At 28.7% G+C, this 20,272-nt stretch overlaps 1 protein-coding gene across 2 annotated transcripts in view; it reads right to left on the bottom strand.

The window, feature by feature from the left end:
• The window catches only part of LOC108751666, a 10,469-nt gene extending 1,012 nt beyond the window's left edge, over positions 1-9,457 (bottom strand). The window contains exons 1-3 of one of the 2 annotated variants that reach the window (XM_018491965.1): positions 9,262-9,457; positions 4,433-4,487; positions 662-820 (exon numbers count right to left, since the gene is read on the bottom strand). In XM_018491965.1, the coding sequence (XP_018347467.1) occupies positions 662-820; positions 4,433-4,477 (204 nt within the window). In that variant the 5' untranslated portion in view covers positions 4,478-4,487; positions 9,262-9,457. Of the gene's footprint in view, positions 1-661; positions 821-4,432; positions 4,488-5,478; positions 5,567-9,261 lie in introns of those variants that run through there. The other variant, XM_018491966.1, reaches the window with a different exon arrangement.
• Between the last annotated feature and the right edge of the window lie 10,815 nt (positions 9,458-20,272).

Genomic DNA, 20,272 nt, shown 5'->3' with positions numbered 1-20,272 from the left:
CAGGAAAAACGTTTTATATATAATTTAAAATTCTACGAGTATGTAATTAAAATTGATATATTTTATATACACAATTATATATAATTATTTATAAAATATATCCATATATATAATATTTTTCCCGGGTATAAATTAAGAAATAATGTATCAACTTACTCACCCAGTTAATGTCAATTAAAAGTAACATCAATATTATGATTGTTACTTTTTGTTGGTGTCAACTAGGGAGTAATTTAAACATAGACTGTGTTCCAAATTTACTGCCAGCATTGAAAATGCTACAGTTTATGTTACGTGCACTATAAATTTTCAGTACTGGCAGTCAATTTTGGAAGACAGCCATAGCTTCTTTAATTTCACTAGTTTTCTTAGATTTACATTTGAATCTCGCGGTGTTTCAAATCTTCCACGAATTCCATTTATACATAGAGTAGTCCATGCAAAGTATGATTTGCCATAAATATACGTAAGCAAAATGAATAATTTTTCAAAGTAACTGTGTGCTTTCTTTACATCAATTGATTAAAACGTTTTTTTTTTATGTCTTCCATATTTTTGGAGTTATTGGCTTGTCATACTTTGCGTTTCATTCTGTATAATTTTACATTACGATTTCTATCTGATGAAAAATTTATCCCACAATATCTCTATTGAAACATACCACGCGACGGTTGACTGGCGTTCCCATCACGCTGCCGATAAACAAGCCGACCAGAATAATCAGGTAGCCCCCAAAGGTGCCCATGGTTATCATCGCGGTAGGTTGATCTCCACCATTGAAGGAGTTGTAGTGCAATCCGATAAGGATGCACACCAAGAGCTGTAATCAGAAATGTACATTTAATGGATAAAAATTTTTCTTAGTCTATGCGCTAAAATATCTTCTTTTTTTTTCATAAAAAAAAAGACAAAGGTCCATCAGAAATAAAACTTTGTTGTCTCAATTATCTTTTGCTTTTATTATACGGAAACTAGCAGTTTTTTTTTTGCTACAAAGAGCGAAGGTACGGATATCGCCTACGAAACTGGGTCGATCCAAAGAGGGTACATCGACTCTCTTTCAATATCATCATAAATAAAATATTGCCCACTACTCTTCCCACTACTATGTCCCAGTTGACAAGTTTTTATTTTTAGACAACAGGTCATAAATGTTGATCGTTTGATATAGTCCACCGGATCATTAACACAGTTATAAGCACGTAAGAATAGTATGTACATAAAGTATGTCATTATGTATGAAAACATTTTCAAGGCAGATCTCAAAATTGATTGAATCAAAGTAATTCCAAAAGTTCATAGAATGTATAATTTATAAAACCAATATATTTATACAAATTTAGATCTTTTTATTTTAATTAAAAAGAATCAATGTTTATTTCTATGATATAGAATATTTTTTAATGCTTATTATAATATAATAATAATTGTATATAAAAAATTAAATAATAATACTGATTATCTCTCTTTGGCAAATGGATAAGTAACGAAAGTTGAAGATGGATAGGTAAGCGAGAAATGTACCACAAATTTCTGGGCGTTTTATCTCGCAATATATAATTTTTATCTTAAAGTCATCCATGGCGTCAACATTAAAATTGCACAAGTCGGCCTTCGATGCGATGAACACATTCATCTACGTGAACACACCGAATACAGTATATCTCAAAGAATCGCTCGGACTTGGTCACCCACGTGTCGATAAGCAAGTGATACATACATCGCATTTACATTTACTATAGCGTTTCGTCTAAGGAGTGCCATTATATCACACTATACATTAGCAATATAAATATGTACTTTATTTGTGGGTCAAGAAAGCAGCGCAATAAATTTATCTATACATATTGATTACTATTAATTCAATTTTAGTCATATATTTGTCAATTTAATTCATATATTTGTATAATAATGTTTTTATTTTATGCAAAACGAGAACAGTTATTTTTTTGTATTTATTCAACGTCACGCGTGTGTACTAATAATATTTATAAATTCATTTTAAATGCTATGCTTTTTGTTTATAAATTAATGCAAATATATGACTCATTGGCAGGTAAACTGAAAATATTTTACATTATTTAGCTAAGAAATAATTGCGAAATAATATTGTATAGTCGTTAAAATTTTACCAAGAAATCAAAGAAAGAAGCTAAAATTATATTTAGGAAGCATCAGGCGTAGTCACGTAAAGATACATGCATCGATTCGATGTTGGTTATCATTTCTGAATGGGTGGCCAAGTCTCACGCTCTCATGATATCGCTGCGCGTACTCTTAGCGCCGAAACATTACCCGTGTCTGTTGATATTGCAAGTATAATGTTAAGAATGTATCTGAGATATTTTTAAATGATAACGAAGTGATGAAAAAATTACAGATCGTTCTGAATCGATTATAATTTAAAAGTAATATAATAAATTTTTTTGGTAACGGTTTATTATCTGGATCATAACTAATGATTCATAAATTATTTTAATAAATAGTAATATTTTTGAAATCTGCGCGCGCGCTAATAAAAATGTATGAAAATGTATTATAAAATAATACAAATTTCAATTTTTTAATGTAAGTATATAAGATTAATTATGTAAAGTTATTGCAATGCGTGGGCTGTCCACTAAATAAACACAATATTTATTTGTTTTAAATCTTTATCAGTATATCGCAATAAAACTTTGCACCAGTTATTTTAAATACTTAAAATACTTACAAAAAAATTTACAGTTTTGTTATTATATTTAAATTTTAGTTTATAACAATAAAAATAATAAATAAACTTTAAAAATGTGTTGTTCAATAAAAACATAATGTTATAATAACTTTTATACTTATATATAGTTTATATTAATACATTTGTAAAAATAACTCAGGATACATCCTTAATCAGCGTTAATTTAGGTCGCGTAAAAACAATTTACATAAATGTATGTGTCCAACGAAATAAATTTTCTAGCAAGACAGCTGCCTTTTTTTTTTAATTAGACTGTTTAATTAATAATACTTTTTATCACTTGGTGCCTTTAGATAACAGCTATTTTATACTTTTAGTATTATATTAAGTTAACACGGGGAAAAAATGCATTATTGAAATCGGAACTTGCACAGAAAGAACTATTTTGCTGAAACATTAATAAATATAAATAAAAATTTAAACAGATCAAAAAATAATTTTGTTGACCATCAAAATAATTAGAAAATTCAAGCAATGTTACGATGCTGCAAAAAATTTTCATATTTTAGAAACTATATTCGAATAGTTTTAAGCGTCTTACATATTCATTTTGATAATACAATAAAATTATTTTCAAATCCTAAATTTTTAAATACTTCAGCAAAACCGTTCTTTTCATGTAGTATCGAGCTATAATTTTTCATCGCTTACAAATACAAACGAGCTTACTACACAAAAGGTGCAGGCTTCTTATGGCACGTAAGACTCAAAGAATCCTAACGGAAGCTTCTTGCACCAATCGACTTCCGGATGACTTGAAGCGAACCGTAATAAGAAGAGGGAGGACAATCTTTGCGGTAATAAGCACGGATTATGTCACTCTCCATTCTCACCGTCTTACGAATCGCGAAAGATATGCAGCGCGGAATGTCGCATCGTAATCAACAATGAAGCCCCGTAGCTTCGAGGCGGACGTTAATTTTCTTGATTTCGAAAGCACAATTTAAATCTTAATTGAGAAATGATTGGATCAATCGATCTGAAGAAACAGCGCAGTAACGTTAAAAATAAATTCGAGGGCATGGTGGAGCTCTCAAAGAAATACGAAGCAACCTCGAGGATAGTGGTTCTCTCACGGCTGGAAATATATGCATGAAACGCTATAATAGTTTTATGCAGCTTGAACCACGCACTTTCTCGAGAATTTAGTTTTCTACGTAATTTCGCATGCTAAGAATAGAAGAGCTCTTTAGAGCAATTTATTCTTCTAGTTGCAAGTGTAACCTGTGTGCGTTTCCAGTTATGTTAATTAATGTTTTGTAATGTGACATTACACATACGATTGAGACTGTGAATAAGAAAATCTGATTTATCACAATCATAATTTTTCTCAATTCTTTACAATGCTGTATAAAATCTATATTGAAATGAATATTAAGAGGATGCTATAATTTGTTCCTTAAGTCTATATTGATATATATCTACACTTTCTCACAAAGATAATATAATGCTACGCTGTTAAAGTTGATGAAACTTTGCTCCAACAATCTAGTGTCGTAAATAATTAAAAATATGTAATATCTTTAAACAAAAATAGCGCACAAAATATGATGCCATTTAATTTTCTAAGCTTTGGTAATTAATTCAGTTTTCTAATGATAAGTCTATACTAATTTTATTAAAAATAAATAATACGATATGTATAAAACAAATAATATAACATCTTATGTATTATCTTATATTTATTAATATACTTACAAGCTCAAGAAATTTTATGAGCGACAGCCTCGTAATTGTAGTCATTTCGTTTGATCTGTAAATAGAAAAGAAATAATATAGAAATTAATTAATTATGCATACTATTTATTAAAATAGAAAAAGATACACTTTCGCTTGTGAAAAAAACATCTAGATTTATAAAATTACACGATGAGTTACGATTACGTGTATGTTCATACCGAAAATGCGCCGTATAAATGCAAATACAATGACTATAAGCACAGAATGTAAGTCGCATAAAAACGTAATGAATGGTAAAGAGAAATGGAGACACGATAATCGATATAATCATATTACAGTCGTATAAACGAAACCGGAAGTACATGGTGTTAAAGTACCTCTTTTAAAAAGACATAAATTGCATATTGTAAAATAGTAATACGCCGTTTGACAATACCGTGTGATGCATGCTATTAAATTTCTGCGAAACACAATTACATTTTGTATATATAAATATGTACAAGCATAATAAAAAAGTTAAGAGAAGTATAAATCAGTTTATTTCATATAAAATTAGCAAACGGGGAACGCAGACCGAATCCTTTTTTTCTTATATTTGCTGCGGAACACTCAGCGGTTTCTTTATCTCATTTTATCGTGATAAAATCCCATTTGTTATATAATTAGTTACAAAATATTTATATACAGGAGAAATCTTTTAAAAAAAGCTTTTCATTTTCAAAAAGTGAATATTAATTAATAATTTATTAGCAAACAATAAAATAAACTATATTTCTCGAAATCAATTTTATCTAAAAAAATGTGTAAATTAAAATGTATTATCTTTAAAAGCGAAAATAAAAAATTGTATTAAGTTGTGAACATACGAAGAATTAAAAAAATATTTGTACATAACCAAGAAATTTATACAAAATTGCTAATTAATGTATATTCTACAAATAAGGTTTTTTTTATAAATGAGATTTTTTTAAAAATAAAACTCTCCTTTGTATGAATATATCTTCTCACACTTGCTATGTGTTCAGATAAAAATTCTTGTAATTAGCCGATATCAAGAATCTTACATTTATAGTTTATCAGAAACCGGAAGACTATATCATCGTAAACTATACGAGCACACGGCGTTATAACCAATTGTGTGTTCGTATAGTCTACGATGACATGTCGTGACCATGGTGACCTTAATATATCATCGTGACATTTATTGCTATTTTAATGACGGCGAGTCTAAATTCAACTCTTTGATCATTTCCGTAGTTCTTGTATGTTGACATTTTTATGTGTTTTACTTGCCTTCTCGTGGAGGAAATTATTTATAGCAAAATTTGACGTTGTTTCTTCGCACAATAAAAATTTTAAGTGTGTTTTCATATTGAATTAAATATTCATAAATATACATATACTATACATGTATCTATGTGTACATATATATATGAGGTATGCTATAAAAATATTTGATTAATAATTAATATGATTTGTTGAATAAAGAGTTATTGAATCGGAAGTAATACGAAATCGAGGGGCACGCGCACCGAAACAATCCACTTTCATGTTATATTTAGGTACATCGGGTAACTCTCGAGAATGTTACTCACGGATTAACGAACACGCGCGTTTCAGTTCGAAGCTCGTGTTATACTACACATTGTAAACGCGGATTATATTTGCGAACTTTACGAATCGCTGATTCGTCAATTCGATTGACTAATCAACAATTCGCAAGTCACAATTCTAATCCAATCTACATTCACAATGTACAGTGTGACATGGATTTTTCCCAGAAGAGGAAGATAAGAATATAAATATACTCGTGACATAATTACACATCAAATTATACAATTATATTATTACTAATCGTAATGATTTAAAATCCGTAATCAATAATGTACGTGGCAACAAATTAATATCGGCAAATATTGCTTTGCAAATATTTGTATATCGCCATAGACGAATATTGTACATGCTTAATTGGACTAATACAAACTTTACGTCATCTCTTGATCGTTGGGTGACTTAAACGGATCGGTACGTATGATGATGACCGTGACATACCCAAGATGGGTAGAATGCAACAAAACTAAAATAGCACAACGTGTATTCTGAATGCTTATATCGTCATTGAGTAAGAAGCGTTTGTTAGTCAGTCAAGCGAGGTAATGAATTTTCTAGATTTAGATCTGTGAATCGTCAAGTGAAATTGATATAGCAACGTTCAGTGAATTTATTTTCTCAATCATTTTCTCTCAACGACAATTACATTAAGAGAAAGTAACTATAATTCCTTCAGCAGGAATAAAAATATACAAAAAACTAGATATGTGCCGAGTATGTGTACTATAAAAAAAAAACGATTTTACTGAAATATCAAATAATTTAAGTAGATACAAATCTAAAAAGTTTATGAAAACAATTCAAGCACGATGAGCAATGCTGCAAAATTTTTTATATTCTAATAACCAGACTTGAGCGTCTCACATAATTATTTTGATAGTACAAGAACATTATTTTCAGATTTATATCTAATCTAGCTAAATATATACTTCAGTAAAATCATTCTTTTCATATAACTTTAAATGTATGTTTCAGTTATTGTTTTATCTCTCACTAATTCATAGGCAAATAGAACGACGTAATAAATATTTAAGTTATTCGTGAGAAATTCGATTCAAAAATTTCTTGTGCGCCTTCTATACCGAGTACGCGAACAAAGTTGGCAAAAAGCAAGCGTAGCATAACAAGTAATAAATTTTATTTATATTACATGACCTTGCTTTATTTGTGATTGTTTGGTTCATTTCACACCAATCGAGCAGAAACTGCCATTTATATTTATAGTATAAGTACAGAAGGCGCACGAGAAACTTTTTGTTCAAATTTCTCATGAATATTTGAATTTTGCATCGAGCCCTGTATTTGCTTGTAAATTATAGTATTAAAACATATTTGAAGTTATGCAAAATCCGTACGTACACTGCTTGGCCCTCTCCTTGTAAGAAGCATTTATTTAAAAAAATTTAGAAATGTATAGGAATGATTTTTAAAATACTATTTATATTTTTCATTAACATTACTCTGGATGAAAATTTATCCTCACAATTATGAACTCTTTTTACACTTTTTTTTATGTCTACTTTATAGATTGCAAAATGTTATTAATTAGCGCTATTTTAATGTAAAAAAATAAACTTTTATCAAATGTTATTTTAAACTATCAAAATTTTAATTACAAAAACTGTATTAAATTCAAAAAGTTCAGTAGTAGAAGAGTTGAAAGAAATGAATCTCTCTCTGAAAGTAATTATAACAGTAAGAATAGGAAATTATTAATATATAGAAGATTTAGCAATTAATAAAACATTTAGTATTGTCTATGAACAACGATGTATTAAAATATAAATATAGGTAATATAAGTTGTTTATCTTCTGCAACAATTATGTCAAAAATTTGATATGGATAACAAGGTCTCGTTATTGTTCATAATAATTTCGAACAAGACTTAACGTTAAAAGACAAATCGCGGTCATGTAACACAAAAAAGGGACACACTTTTTATACCGAAAAGGAAGACACTTTCACGACGCTCACCACTACCTTGACTCCGTTTTTGTAATTTCTTTCTGACTCATTCATTCCTTTTCAAGGCGTGCGTTTTCAAAACAAGGATACATATGATTGATTTAAAGAAAAATATTGACAGAAATAATGAAAACAGTGTCTAAAATCATTAGGTGTCAATATTTGTATCGTAACAATTAAAAATAAATATTATTGTATCTTTTATATTTCTAACCAATATCGCTAATAGTTATTTTGTCATGAATAATTGTATTACTTTAAAAAACAAAATGTAACATGAAGCACTCCGAAACTTGTAAATTTATATTTTGATGACAATATATATTATTTGTAATTTCTTTATTCTTATAACGTCTGTGTATCATTTCTTATATTCTGTGACTAATATCGATTAAAAAATATCGCACTATGCATATGACCATAAGAACAAGTGTAAGATTGCGCATAATTGAGTACAGTTAAATGTAATTTGGGGCAAATTTCTAACAATGGCTTTATATTATTGGTTTATAAAATTTGAGACCAGTTTCTGATTAGTCACAAATGTTTTCATTACTTTAAATGACTACGCATCCACGCAAACGTTATATATATATATATATACACCTGATATTCTTACATCATAGTATTGCGTACATACAAATGCGCGATACATTCGAAGTTCACGGACTTATTTTCTTCGCAAACTACATTACTTAAGATAAAGATATCATAAAAGCGTCACATTTGTTATGACGTACTATTTGCTAAAAAGAATTGGGGTTTTTTTTTAAAATAAAATATTATACCTCTCTTTTGATAATAAATGGAAATATATATTATGTATACTTTATTGTAAATTTATCATCTATATTTATTGCAAATTATATATCATTAATTATAAATTCTATATATATATATATATATGATTCTTTATTTTTTAAAATATTTTCAGAAAAATTAAGTATTTTTTTTTTTTAGTATTATAAAGAATTTTTATCTTTCAACAAAATGTACTACAATTATTGTGTGTTTGTATACACCGGAACAACGTTTGGCGTTTTATTCTAATATCTTACTCCAACCGGTCAAGGCTAGTCGGCCCGCAAACCAGTACACAAAAGAAGAGTACAAACAAAGAGCCTGGAGCAAGCGTTGGGTGCGTCTTAAAGCGGTCCGTAGCTTTACCGTAAAATTCCCGATTTGCGAGAAACATGAAAGAAGACTCCTAAGTTCATTCATTCGCGCGCGTAGGCATCGGGCGTATTCGGTACTCGTAGAGCGTACTTACGTGCTTCACGCTTTCGATTCACGGGACGGTCGTAGATGCTCGCGAGACGAGGGTTCAACGACGACTGATGCTGAAGACCGACCACGCATTGTGCAGGCGCGTCAGCCAGCTTCGATTTTTACGATCAACGGAAACACACCGACTTTTACGTCGTCGTGTTCACGCATCGAGTGAATACAGACGCTATGGTCCAGTGGCGCTCATTTTCTCCGTGAGATCCGTTTGATGGATACTATCATATAATATTTTGTCATGGGTTTTAATGTAGAACGAAATTCAAATACAATTAGTAAGACGAGATGATTGATAAAATGACAAAGTGAGCAAAAAAACATAAAGACTCAAACAAGCCGAAGAAATGACGTGTCCTTCATAAAAACATGTTTTATCCTTTTTTGGTAAACGATTATTTAAAGTTTACTCATTTGAATTTTTGCAATACCATTTATCTAGATACGATAAACGCTAAGGTCACGTTATCTTCTTCTTAACAACTAATTAAAAAAAAGGAACATGACTTTAGCGTTCACCGCGTATCTAGATCCACGTTATTACAAAAACTCTCTAATAATGTATAATTATATGTATTTGGAAAAAGAGAGATTACTCAAACGGAACAACACGTCACAGTATCGTTAAAATAACGTTAAAGTAACTCGCAACTCGAAGAGTAACTTTTAGTTTTCATTTTTGACGCTATTTTGACGTTATATTTTAATTGATACCATGATAACTTTTGTTCTGAGTTAGTAAAAAGGATTAATAAAGAAGTAAGTAAAACTTTCTTTGCAATATAATTTAAAGAAGATTAAATACAAAGGAATAGTTACAAATCTAATATGTATGTGTTTGTAAACCATTTTTTTGATACATGAATTCTACATATATTAAATTAATTAATTTTTAAATATTACAATAATAAAAACATATATTCAAGACATCGTTTTTTTTTTAGAATTCTTATTTTGATAATTAAAATACATCAAACTTACATTTCTGTGAATTACAAAAATTGCAATTTCTAGATTAATTTCTCTAAATAATCCATCACATAATAATAATAAACATTACCTCGACAGTTAAAATGTTATTGAAATTTGCGCAAATAATTACGAACTCGTTAATTAACTTAAAAATAATACATGCATTGTTACACATTTAATCAGCTGCCCGACTTTTAAAATGGCAATTTATTTCAGCTCGTTTTATCGCAAATACGAAGATATCATTCAGTAACTACTCGCTTTTTTGCAATGACGTAATTATGTATGAGATAACGTCTGCGAAGTAAAAGAGAATCCAAGAATCGGATAGTGACTCGAGGATTACGTCGATTCTACGCCTCGAACATGACATCATAGCATTCGCTACGCGATGACGTATCGATTTAAAAAAAAAAGAATTGCAAGGCTCTGATTCGTTTTATGAATAATTTCAATATATTATTTAAAAAAGTTTCTTATTTTAATTTTTTGATTAACATTAAAATATTTACTAAAATTAAACATTTAATTAAAGCTCTAAAATAAAAATAAGGATTTCTTAAATTTAAGTAAACAAACAATGTTATAAGTTTCTAATAAATGATACTATATCAATTCCAGAGCAATTGATAATATTTTTAAAAATTCAAAGAAGTCAATTCATTATTATTCAAAGAGCCTCAAAATTCAGCATAAAATTTTTTTTTTTTAACACGCCATGTAAATCAACGATAATTGCGTAGATCACGAGCACGCATAATGATGAGATTCATCTGTTGCCCGATATACGAAAACACGCGCATTTTTTAATATGTATTATTCATGCGCGAAGGATACGACGCAGTTGTAGAGCAGTATCTCGAAATACCTTATGTACTTGTGTCTGCACAGTCTATCCCATACACAAGTGTCTGACTCTTATATTTGTGTTACGTTTTCGCTGTCTTTGTTTCCGCCGCCACTCTTCCACTACTTCCACACCCACTCACAGACATATACACACGTGTGTATACTGTCAGCAAATTACCCACGATCGTTTGCGTTCGCGTTCACGTTCATTAGCCTCCTTTCGCCAGTTACTTGTGATATATAATACGCGTTTTCGCCGAGTCCTCGCGCGATCAATATATCCGCCATTTCGCAGGATATTAAAGAATTTTTATTCAGGATCGAACATAGTTTACAAATGTCTGCATTAAAAGCAATTAAATTATGTTAAATTATATTAATATCAATATTAACCCTTTGAGGAATTTTCTAACAAAGAGATTTAAAGGAGATTCCTTATTTTTGGGATTACTAAATTCGATTCTGGTTTCGATTCAGAATTCTAAAATTCAAATTAAAAAAAAGAATGATTTGATTATCGCGAAACTTAGTTCTAGAAAATTTTTGATATCGCTGAGTTTGTAGCTCAAAAATGTTGAATTTCAAAATAATAAATTTGCAATTAAAAACTCCTTAAAGCTTGATCTTAGTAGTATAATTCATTAACGCAATATTAGCATATATATATATATTCCCAAAACAGAATGTTTAACCAATATATCGTAAATGAATTTTGTGCTACCAGATAGTTTTATAATATAATTAAATTATTTTTTTCATTTTAATTATTTTATTTAATTATTTTATTTTAATTTTGTCCGCCGTAATATTGGATCAACTATTTCAAATTTTTTTCTTTTTTCTCAGATTTGAATAAAACATTATCTACATAAACATTATCTTATAGACGATACAAAAATCGTGCGAGCAGTTTACAAAATAAAAGAGGTGACTTCAAATAGATTCGCTATTTTACAAAAGGTCGAATAAATTCTAACAATAAATTAGAAACATTATATATCTCTCGCTGAATTCAGTATGATCTATCATATGTATTTATAAAATTCTTCTTGTAGAAATATATTCTTCATTATGTAGGAAATTAATTTCGTAATTACTTTGTAATAACTTAAATACTTTTGTAATAACTTATTTAAATAATTATGTAAATTCGTAATGTACATATAAATATGATTAAATAGTATATAGGGTGATTAAAAAAAAGTTTGTCTTTAAAGTGTCATATTCCTGATTTAATTCTAGACGATTTTTCCGTTGCGAAAATTTTGTCTGAAGCTTAGTTTTCAAATTACAACAAGAAATAGTTAGCGTATCAGGCCATAGAGGAGCGACGCTCACGATTGGGGCCACAGCACAGACTTTTGCATGACGCATAATGTATAGTGCATAAGCGAATCAACTAATCAGAATCTTTCCTTTTCTCTCATTCCATGGAAAAGAAGAATTTTGATTGGTTGATTCCCTTATGCACTATACATTATGCGTTATGTAAGAGTTGTCTGTGCTGCGACCATTAGACGCGAGCACTTTAAGCGCGGGAGATATACTGATCGGACGCATTCACACGTTTATAAAAATATATTTCTTCTTACTTTTCCCCTTTACTACATTATCTCTTTGTCTTTCACATATTTGAAATATAATAATTTCGTTAAATTATAAATTAGTGATAAAATTAAAATGAATATTAAAAATCCTTTGAGTATTAAATTGTTTTTTAACTACAATGATAAAATTGTTAGAGAAATATAATAAAAGAGCGAAGTTAGATATTTGTGATAAGCACGTATTTAAAACTATTATTGACATACAAATCAAACAATTATTTCAGTACGTCGAATTCTAAGAGTGTTTCTTACAATTCGATGTACCGAAAACTTGCTAGACTTAATTAATTTTAATTGTATGTCAATAGGCGTTGCAATACTTGTAGCACGCAATTATTGTAATTTCTCACTTTTACAAAAATTTCTCTAACAATTTTATTTATCTATCGCGCTCGCATTTATTACATACTTATGAGAAGTTTTACGAGAAACGCGATCGCCTTTCTTAGCAGTCAAAGAGTTGTGAATATTTAACAAAAATGTAAGCCAAATGCACTTTGAAAGCTTATTATTATCTTAATTATTGAATTGTTATTACCTTGTAGATGTTTAATGATTTCATTTTGTTATAGTTTCTTGAAACAGTCGGAGGAATTAATTTAGATGCACCGTAATAATGCTCGACACAACGATTTACTGTAATTCACTTTCTTTACTGAAATATTAAATATCTTTTAAGTACGTAAATATCAAGTCACAAGAGATTCGTCTTTTATAAATTGTCACGTTTCAACATATTGACACTTCGATTACACTTGATAAAACGAGGAATTTATTAACCGATTTATTTAACCATTGACAATAAAAAATGATTGATTATTCGGCAGATTGAAAATCACATGAAGGAAGAAAAACGTCTAGAAGTGCATATAACAACACAATATGTATCACTTAACTTATTACTTAACAATTCTGATTTTCATAACGATAATATCTTGTTAATCTTATTATATATTTTTTGCTCTGATATGTACAACTTTGTACTTTGTTATTTATCGAGCTTTTCTTACATTCTTACCTCCAGGATTTATAATTTTACAATTCATCATTGGCATGGAACCAATTTGAAGGAATTTGAATTTGCATCTGGATGATCATTCGATCTCTTATGGTGGTGTGCAAGGAAATCTTCATGTTTAATTTCTCTAGTATTTCGCTGAGGATGACCTCAAATGTTTGGCCGAAACGTTCGAATTTTAATACAATTTAAATATATATTTTTGTGTCTAATTTTTAATACATCTATGTGAGAATTTGTCATAATTTTGTTTTATGATTAAATCTGCGCACCAATTACTGCGCCTTACTCTTTTATTTGCTTTGAAATTTTCATTTTTTTTAATATATGCAAGAGTTATTCCTTATCGATATGAGTCATTTCCGCGAAACGTTCTTTATTGATTGCAATATCATAAAATTATCATCGTAGTTCCATGAAAATTTGATAGTATTAATAATATTTACTTTTAAGGCTTTTACGAGTGTTTTCTTCAGAGGTGCTAAAGGATTTACGAGTTATCGCCATATCGTAATCCATTAGCATTCGTTTTGTCGTAACAATAAATTTGTCGGATGTCGTATGACGGATGTCGTAGTGTAAATTCTATATTTCAAGTACGCTGAGTTTGTTCAGAACGATCTCCCGAGAGATAAAATAAACAATGCTAGTGTTAATGTCAACATTTCGTGAATTTTATACATCACTATTACAGTATTAATTTAACAATTCTAAATATATCATTTAATAGTATGAAGTATTTTAAATGTAGAAATTTGTTAAAAACATGTATAAACGAAATGTTTATAACATAAATGCATTTCTTATTGTTATTGTTATTTATTTCCATTAATTATTTATGCCTTATTAAGTTAGTCACGAAAATAAAAAGAAATTACTTATAGTAAAATTATTCCTAATACTATTACACAAGCAATTACACAAGCAAATATTGTGCAAAAGAAATATTTGTTTATTCTACAAACAATTTAAATTTATACGCAAGTTAACTGTTTTATTCACAGAGTTGAATAGATTCATTAGTTGATATTTCAGGATCTCTCAAGATGGCGTAATGAATACTTCAATCAGAGAGAAACACCTCAACGAGGACATGCGTGTGTGTGTGAGACGGCTTTTTTTTTTTAATCATTTTTATACATTTATAAGAAAAATATGTGTGTATGGGAAAAACATATATACTATTATACTGTACAATTAAAAAAATTTAAAGAAATTAATTAAAAATATTAACAATCTCCTCCCCCACATTTAATTAGATCGTTAATTTGATGTACTAACATCTTAAAACCTGTAAAAAGACTTGTTGAAAATCCAAAAGTAATCGGCGCGTATATAGTCATATTATTAAGATAAATTTGTCTAAAAAAAACATATATGTATATGTATTAGTCTAATATCTTACTTTGACCATTGGTGCTATTCGTATTTAATTGATGTATTTTGTATAAACAGTCCTATTTATGATTTTTATATTATTTATGATATAAGTTTTTATATCTTTAATCTTCGGCGTGTATCATAATTCATTTTTTACTTTAAGACTATTTTAGTGATTGCTTTTTTGTGATTAGTTTATAACGCCTCTATCATGTTATATACCAATCGTAGAACTGTATTAACATAGGAATAAATTTTAGAATATTAAAGTCTTTAGGTTTAATAAAAGTGATGCTACAAAAATTTATTATAAAAAATATACCTCAGCTGGGTTATGTTCCAAGATCGAAAATTTCATTTGCGCCTGATTTATAAAACAGGATATGTATATATTTATTTTGAAATTCATTATGTATAAAGCTCTAATTCAGTTTGAAAAAACATTTTCTTTTTTAATTATGTTTTCAGATATTGATCTAGGCATTCCAAAATTGACTGCCTGTACTAAAAATCTATAGCGCATGTAACATAAATTGGAGCATTTTCAACACTAAATGCTACAGTAAATTTGAAACACACCCCTAATGTCACTGCTGTTTATTGCTTTTAATATTTAAACAAAAAATATTGCAAAATTTTTGGGATTGATCCTATTTCAGCATTAAAAAAGTAACGGAAAGTAAAAAATTATTACACGTGCTTATTCGGCAATATTTAGAAATTAATATTTCATCAATCATTGCGAAAATTGTAGAGGACTTTTCGATTCCACTTTTCGACTAAATAAGACACGAGAATTAAACAATTCGAAATTCGAAAGTAACAAAAAGTCGCAAGGCATCAATCTTTTATTAAGGGTTAAAAACATTATGTACATTGCGCGGATTTTGTATAATAACAAGTTATTATAAACTAATAGCTTATTGTAACACAATTAAAATGTCTAAGATATTCATGAGCTGAGTGTGTGCATAACGAATGTAAGAAGTAAAGCTAAAGCCTACTAATCGGAGAATATTAAAAATGTAAAACGAATTATAGATTATTTTACTTACTTTGTAATATGCGTTAATATTTCCACAATAAGATGATCGGCGCGCGGCCTTGGGGATTGTTTTGGTGCGGAAGGACGAACGGGCGGCACGTCTTAATGCGTAGTCACCGTACAGTCATTCTTTTACCGAGTCTCGTACAGGCAGGTATCCTTGTCGCATACCGCTCTTCTTCACATTTCTTTTTGAAACGTAATCGAGAAAAATGTTAGGTATAATACATTGTACTTTATCAATACAGTATATCATACGATTACTAGCTCGCACGATTAATTATTATAAAAAGATCGAGATGGCAATCATGTATCATGAAACAGATATTTCGTACGGTTCATTCGTTTGCAATCAAAACGAGATGGAAACCAGAATTTATTACTATTTCGCGATATTTAAGAATGATATTAATACAGTTTGTGTAATTAATAATTTTTTGTTAATTTTTCGTGTTTGTACATCTTTCATGATACAATAAGAAATTGAGTGTAACTTTTTGTAATTATTTTGTCGGTAATAAAAAAAATATTCCTCTTTTTAATCTCTATATACAGTACATTCCATTGATCCTAATTATATCTTACAGACATCGTAATAAGAGCTAGATTCAGCGCTTTTATCTGCTGTGAATTTATTTCGCAATGGTGACGAATGGTTGACATGTGTTTGATATTTCTTTTTAAAAGCTAACTAATTGTAGTAAGTTTAGTAATACAAATAGTAGCTGTATATTACATTTTCATCTTCCCTCTCATGTACGACCTTGACGTGGTGAGAGGACTCAATATCCGAAGGATATACATGAAGAGAACGGTTCTTCTCAAGCATTTAAAAATTTTCAGATCTATCTGAATGATATATTTAGGTAAATTTTTAGATACTTGAGTAAAATCATTGTCTTCGTATAAAAATCCAATGACGAGGAAGCTATCGTACCTTCGTTGCCGATTTAATTGAAAGTGAACGAACCGTAGCCGGTTCGTCGTGTCGCGTGTTTGATTCGAGAATGCCGTTGAAGTTATCGGACTAATTATAGACTTTTCACAAAGTTCGATTCGATGGAATTCTAGTTCGACGCGAAAGACTTTTGTAAATAATTAGTGTATTATTCGCGAGTGTTTTACACGAGTGTCCTGTGTGAGAGGATGTCAACCCATTCTGAGAGGAGGAGATCTGGGAGAGGCATCGGGCATCGGCGGAGCAACCTTGCGGTAAATATCATTTTTTACTTATGTAACATCAGTATTTTTCTTCTGTTTATTCTTGAGTCGTTTTGTTTTAATGATTTGAAAAAAAAAAGGATTATTTTGAAATTATTTTGAAATTTTATACGTATTTTAAAGAAAAATGTATAATTATTTTTATAAATATAACTGAATGGCGAAAAAAAATTGGATGTTTACAAAAATTATATATTTAAAAAATTATATATTTTAAAAATCATATATTATTTTTAACAGAACTTTGTATTTAGCAAATATTTTTTTAAATATTGATTAATTTTTTTGCTTTGTTTTAATTTGGATTTTATATTCTTTTTGTTATAAAAGAATCATCGTAGCGACGTTGCAGATATAACTCCGCTGTTGCGCATCGGGTTGGTGAGTGATAAATTAATGTTTTTATTGGGATAACGAATGCGTGGTAATTTCATTAGTATACTATATATTTATAAAAGCATTAATTTAATAAAAATATACGGATAAATAAATATGTACAGCATTCCATACATCCGTTGTCTTAAAATGAATAAGTTAGAACAGATTAGGATAAACTTAATCCTGGATGCCTTCTTATCATTGAATATATTGTGCATGCACTGTTAAATTTATAATGTCACGTTACACCCACACACAGTTTGTTAGAATTATTTCTAATTATTCCTATATGTCGCCACTGCTCTGACACAATATTTCATTAATTTAACTATATAAATAGAGTAAAATTATTTAACTCAGGAAGATTATTCAATTTAGTTCAAATTTTGTTTATTAATTGTAAATTTGTACATTAATTAATGTAAATACTTTGAGTTACGAAGTAACTTAAGCTCGGTTTGATACTACGTAACTCAAGCTCAGAAATATAGTAAAAAATAGGTTGTTTCAGTAGTCGTTTTTTAATATGTCTTATACAATATTAAAATAATACATCTTGACTTAGAAATAAAAATAAAAGAGAATAAAATATTCGTTTTTTTAAATACATTTATGAAATACATAAAATTAAAAAATATAAAGTTTATATAAAATAATAATTAGAATAAATGAAATTGTTATCTATGAATATCATAATATGGGACAGTTTGTTATAATGTAATAAATAAATATTATTTTATTAATTTTTCTATCTATCCTATTCCCAAATATTTATTCAGGATTAAGTTTTATTCAAGTTGGTGCAGAAAAGCAATATCTACATACACATATATGTATAATGTGTACTGATTTTTAGAAAATTCCTTCTATTGTTTCACATTTATTTGTATACATATTATTAATGAAATAATAACGAAAATATATAGCGCATAATTTATTGCTCGCTTTTCTATAAAAGACATTTTACGATTATTAGTTATTATTGTTTATTTCAATGCACTGACTTTAGCCTGATCTTTTATAATTTATCCATATGTAGCAACTGGATTTTATACCAGTTAAAGTAGTAACATGATGTAAGATCCAATATACATTTTACCAAGAAATAGAAAAATTTTATCTCATAATTATTTTAAAATCGCGTTTAGAGTTTTGCATGACTTATAATACTTAATTTTGAAATAATAAATTATTCAAAAATTGATTCTAATATACAAAATACGATAGGGATATATTTATTGATGTGAAGGAAAATTATCCCTTTCTTACATCATTCATCTGAATTTCTTATCTCCGCATGCTTTGAGATGAGATTCAGCAACGAATAGTTCGAATCGTTAAAAATACGTACATAGGTCTTGAATTTTATCGGATGATAATCGATTTTTAGTAATTTTCAATCAGTTTATTTTTAAATTAAGTTTTTTTGATTACATTATAAAATTTACATTAAGAAATTTAATCTAGTTTCGTAATATTCGAGACTCTTGAAACAAAAATGTTATTGACATGAAGATTTTTTATTTAGATTTATTTTTAGTCGAATATTTATATCTTTGATCTTGAATAAATGTGAATAGAAAATAAACGCGAAATTGATTCGTATGTTAATAGAATTATTATTATTATTATTAACGATAATTGTTTATATTAATATTTAGTCGATTTTATTAATATGATGGCCTCTTCGCGACGCGTTCGTGTTTTGCGCATCTACAAAAAAGTAAAGTATTGCTAGCGATATTAGTCGATAGCAGAAAAGATAACAGCAAAAAAGAAATATTTCTCCTTATTGTCGATTTCTGGCTTATGAAACCAGAATAGGTTGGCCAGGAGCAACGAAAGGTGAGATCAATCTGGCTAGAAGAAAGAAGAGGATCTATGAAGTAGTTCGATGTACACTAATTTAAGTTTTTAAAAGGTAAACTGAATATTCGGGAGGGTAATTTGCTCACAAATTGCTAGTTCTTATATTTTTTGAGAATTATTTAAAATTAAAAAAAACCCACAAACAACATGGCTAATGAGAAATAGTGCGGATAATCAAGCGCAAATTGGGTAGATTAAAAAAAATCTACAAAATTTGCGCTTGATTATCCGCACTAACTCTCATTAGCTCTGTTATTTGTTAATTTGTTTGTATTTTAAAGGTTGAAAGTTTGCTTTAATTATTATTGTTTATTGCTTATTTATTATTAGTATGATTGCGATTAAGTTAGTTACTCAACTCCCGCTGAATTTATTAATACGCGATAGGACATTGGCTTCGTTCAGCAGAGAAATTAGCTTTACAACTGTTGTAAAATTTTTCTATGTGATTGGTTTATACATTTAAATCCATAAAGAACGAAAAGCACGAATCAATCGAATTGAAGAATTTTACAACAATTGGAAAGCTATTTCTCTGAACGCAGCAATATATTATAACGGTGTTATTGCATGTTTATGAAGTAATGTAGGTTATAGGAATACGCGAATAGGCACAAGTAAATGAAAATACGGGTAGGTAGGACAATAAAAGTATGAATAG

The sequence above is a fragment of the Trachymyrmex septentrionalis genome, unplaced genomic scaffold (genome assembly GCF_001594115.1).
Source record: "Trachymyrmex septentrionalis isolate Tsep2-gDNA-1 unplaced genomic scaffold, Tsep1.0 scaffold51, whole genome shotgun sequence".
Classification (NCBI taxonomy): Eukaryota; Metazoa; Arthropoda; class Insecta; order Hymenoptera; family Formicidae; genus Trachymyrmex; species Trachymyrmex septentrionalis.
This window is presented reverse-complemented; position numbering and strand designations above follow the sequence as displayed.